The sequence below is a fragment of the Neltuma alba genome, unplaced genomic scaffold (assembly GCF_004799145.2).
Source record: "Neltuma alba isolate B1F8T4 unplaced genomic scaffold, ASM479914v2 tig00002098_pilon, whole genome shotgun sequence".
NCBI classification, from domain to species: domain Eukaryota; kingdom Viridiplantae; phylum Streptophyta; class Magnoliopsida; order Fabales; family Fabaceae; genus Neltuma; species Neltuma alba.
The window spans coordinates 6,766-9,798 of record NW_021632737.1 but is presented as its reverse complement, the minus strand read 5'-3'; the positions used below and the strand labels follow the sequence as shown (position 1 = coordinate 9,798).

Below are 3,033 nucleotides of genomic sequence, written 5' to 3'. Positions count from 1 at the left end.
AAATAAAGAATTAATTTGATAGGTTGATTTCATTCATCTGATTTGCAAAACTGCATATAGTTTAATTTCAGTTGTACCTTATAACTGACATTAAAAAAAACCCATTTTAGGAAAATATTTTTGATTCGATCAAAAGCAATTGTGGATGCTACATATCCAAATTTAATGGAAAATATTTTTGACTCAGAGTATCTTTCAAGCAAAGCAATTCTAGCACCTACAGTGGAAATCGTCAAAAGTCTAAATGACTATGTTTTGTCCCAGGTACAAGGAGAAGTGGTTGAGTGTTACAGCTCAAATTCCATAAATAAAACACAGAAAGAGGATGCTACACAGCATTACATATACACAACAGAATTTTTAAACACAGTGAATTGCTCAAGCATTCCACCACACGTCTTAAGATTAAAGGCTGGTGTACCAATAATGCTTCTAAAAAACATTGACAGTTTGTAGGATTATGTAATGGAACGAGACTGCGAATTACTTTACTTGGAAGGCACTTCATAAAGGCAGTGGCATTAAATGGGACAATCAAGGATGAAGAAGTGCTCATTCACAAAATGGACCTTAACCCGCCACAATCCAGGCTTCCATCCTCAATGACTAGGAGACAATTTCCAGTAATGGTATCATTTGCAATGACAATTAACAAAAGCCATGGACAATCAAGGAAAGGGTGGGAATTTATCTACCAATACCAGTATTCTCACATGGACAATTGTACATAGCACTATCAAGGGTGAAAATTATTGAGGGCTTGAAAGTACTGGTGCTAGACATAGAAAAAAAGCCCACCAATTGAACAATAAATGTTGTCTACAATGAGGTTTTCTAGAGTGTAATTTCAACCTAATACACGAGTACTAACTGTTAGAACTACTGATATAGAGCATCTTCATAATTAGTTCATCCAATTGGAAAAGACTGGCCGTGTAATGCACAGGGTACGGCGTCTAGTTTTATCAATAGGTCATTTGTCAGGCCCCTTTTCACCCCATCCAAAACTAGGCTGAGCCATATTTCATATCACTTAAGTTTATCTGACCCAACTTCCTCTATCATTTTATGATGAAAGTTTTTGATACCGCTCTCTAGGAAATACAAGACAATATTAATTTGAGTCTAAAAATATGTTTGAGCTAGACCTAGCCTTGAAAAGCTTCTTCTCTTTCTATTTGTTTGGGTCATTGGTGGTGTTCGTACAAAAATAACCATTTCTGGGAAATATTGCTTTTATTCTTGTTATAAGGCTACCTTTTATGGTCTGTTTTATAGGGAAAATCAATAATTTAATCTATTTGGAATTTTGACATGATTATGATTCATTGATTCAATTGATTTATGGCAACAAAACTACATGTACTAGATGATTAATTTTCTCAATTTAAAAAAAATCAATTAACTAAAATTTAATTTATCTAAAATTGCTATAATCTTACCAAAAAAAAGCATAAAGTAACTTAAGAAAGCTTTACCTCTTCCAATTTAAATTTGAATTAACGAATACTCCCTCCAACACTAAATATACGTCAACATTTGAGCAATTATCATTTTTTTTGGAATTTTTCCTAAAAATATTGATATTCTATATTTAAGATCAAAAGAAATATCCTAATAGGTCTTATATTTAAAATTAAAATGAGTAACATAAGGATTCATAAGAGAAAAATGCTCTCACACTCAAGGGCATCGGAGAGCGGCAATAAGGGTGAGTTGACGGCAGAGGAAGCAGATGCACTGGATTGGAGCAAGCGGAAGGTTTGTAGAGAAGGAGGAGAGTTCACTAGAGGGGTTCTTTGTAGCCTAGAAGTAAGGACTAGGTGGAAGATGAGTAGATTGAAGAGGGCGAAGTGCAAGGAGTGTGATCTTATCGCAATTCGCTGCTATATCATACTGTTAGGGGGTCGTGCTGGTGTTTGGGGAGCGATGTACTGATAGATACAGGGTTTGAGTCTATAGAAGACTTGAGCCAAGGAATCAAGGTCGATCGATCACATCCAATGTGCCCTAACATCATTTTGGATAGGGCAGAACAAGAGAGATTGGCAGTCCCTTTCAAATGGATGCTAATAGTGAAATTGCTTAGGAGATCTCCAAGTCTAAGAAGCCTTGGTTCGAAAATCGAGCAGATGTCGAGCAAGCACGATAAGGTTGAGGTGGTAGACATAGACTCTGATTTCTTTCTTGTTGAATTGCTAAGGATTATGATACTGTGTTAACGGCAGGGCTGTGGGTTATTATGGATTTTTATCTTATTGTAATGAGTTGGAAGCCTGGATTTAACCCAGCTACTGAAGTGATTGATGAGGTGGCAGTGTGGGTACGGTTGTCAGTGATTTCTATGGATTTCTATGATAAGAAAATTGTGTATGCTATTGGTAGTAAGATTGGCAGAGTTATTAAGGTGGATGGCCCGACTGCTAGGATGAAGAGGGGTCGCTTTGCAAGATTTTGTATAGAGGTGGACTTGACTAAACCATTATTGCCCCATTACGCAATCAATGACATGAACTATCTAATTGAATATAAGAGCATGAACTTGCTCTATTTGAAGTGTGGCAATTACGAACATGTAAAGGACTTTTGCAAGAATGTGGAGTAGGTTGAGAATCAGAATACCAGGCTTAATGCTATGATGGATGACTCCGATGGTGTGATTAAATCCCTGGTTGTTGAAGAAAATGAGGTGTGGAGGGTTGTGAAAAGGGCAAGAAGAGGTAGGAGGGGGAGGCCTATGGTTGGCAATGTTCATTCTGGATCTAGATTTGATGTACTACGGGAGGTATGAGAGACACAAGTTGAGTAATATACAGCTACTAAAAATAACAAGGAGAAGAGTGAGGATACTTTGGGTGTGAGGAAAAGATTTGAGGGACAGGGTAGAGGAAAGAAACCTCTAATTGATATTATGAATAGTCAAGAGGCTACTAAAAGGGATGACATTAAAAAAGGAGTAGAGTAGAGAAGTATAAGGGAAAGAAGGGAATAAGAAGGAGAATTCTTCAGTGCTCAAAGAAGGATGGGGATGGT

The 3,033-nt window shown here is 36.9% G+C and overlaps 1 protein-coding gene across 1 annotated transcript; it reads left to right on the top strand.

Moving 5' to 3' along the window:
- The first annotated feature begins 1,671 nt into the window (after positions 1 to 1,671).
- Positions 1,672 to 2,605, top strand: LOC114716981 (uncharacterized). Its single transcript, XM_028902063.1, has 2 exons — positions 1,672 to 1,915; positions 2,229 to 2,605. The coding sequence occupies exons 1-2, from the start codon at positions 1,672 to 1,674 to the stop codon at positions 2,603 to 2,605; spliced, it is 621 nt and encodes a 206-aa protein (XP_028757896.1).
- Positions 2,606 to 3,033: the final 428 nt, after the last annotated feature.

What these genes read in the sequence shown, in the direction of transcription:
- LOC114716981 (XM_028902063.1), top strand. Translation starts at nt 1,672, where the DNA reads ATGCTCTCACACTCAAGGGCATCGGAGAGCGGCAATAAGGGTGAGTTG. An exon ending in ACTGTTAGGGGGTCGTGCTG is followed by an intron (nt 1,916 to 2,228) that starts GTGTTTGGGGAG and finishes TGTTAACGGCAG; the next exon opens with GGCTGTGGGTTATTATGGAT.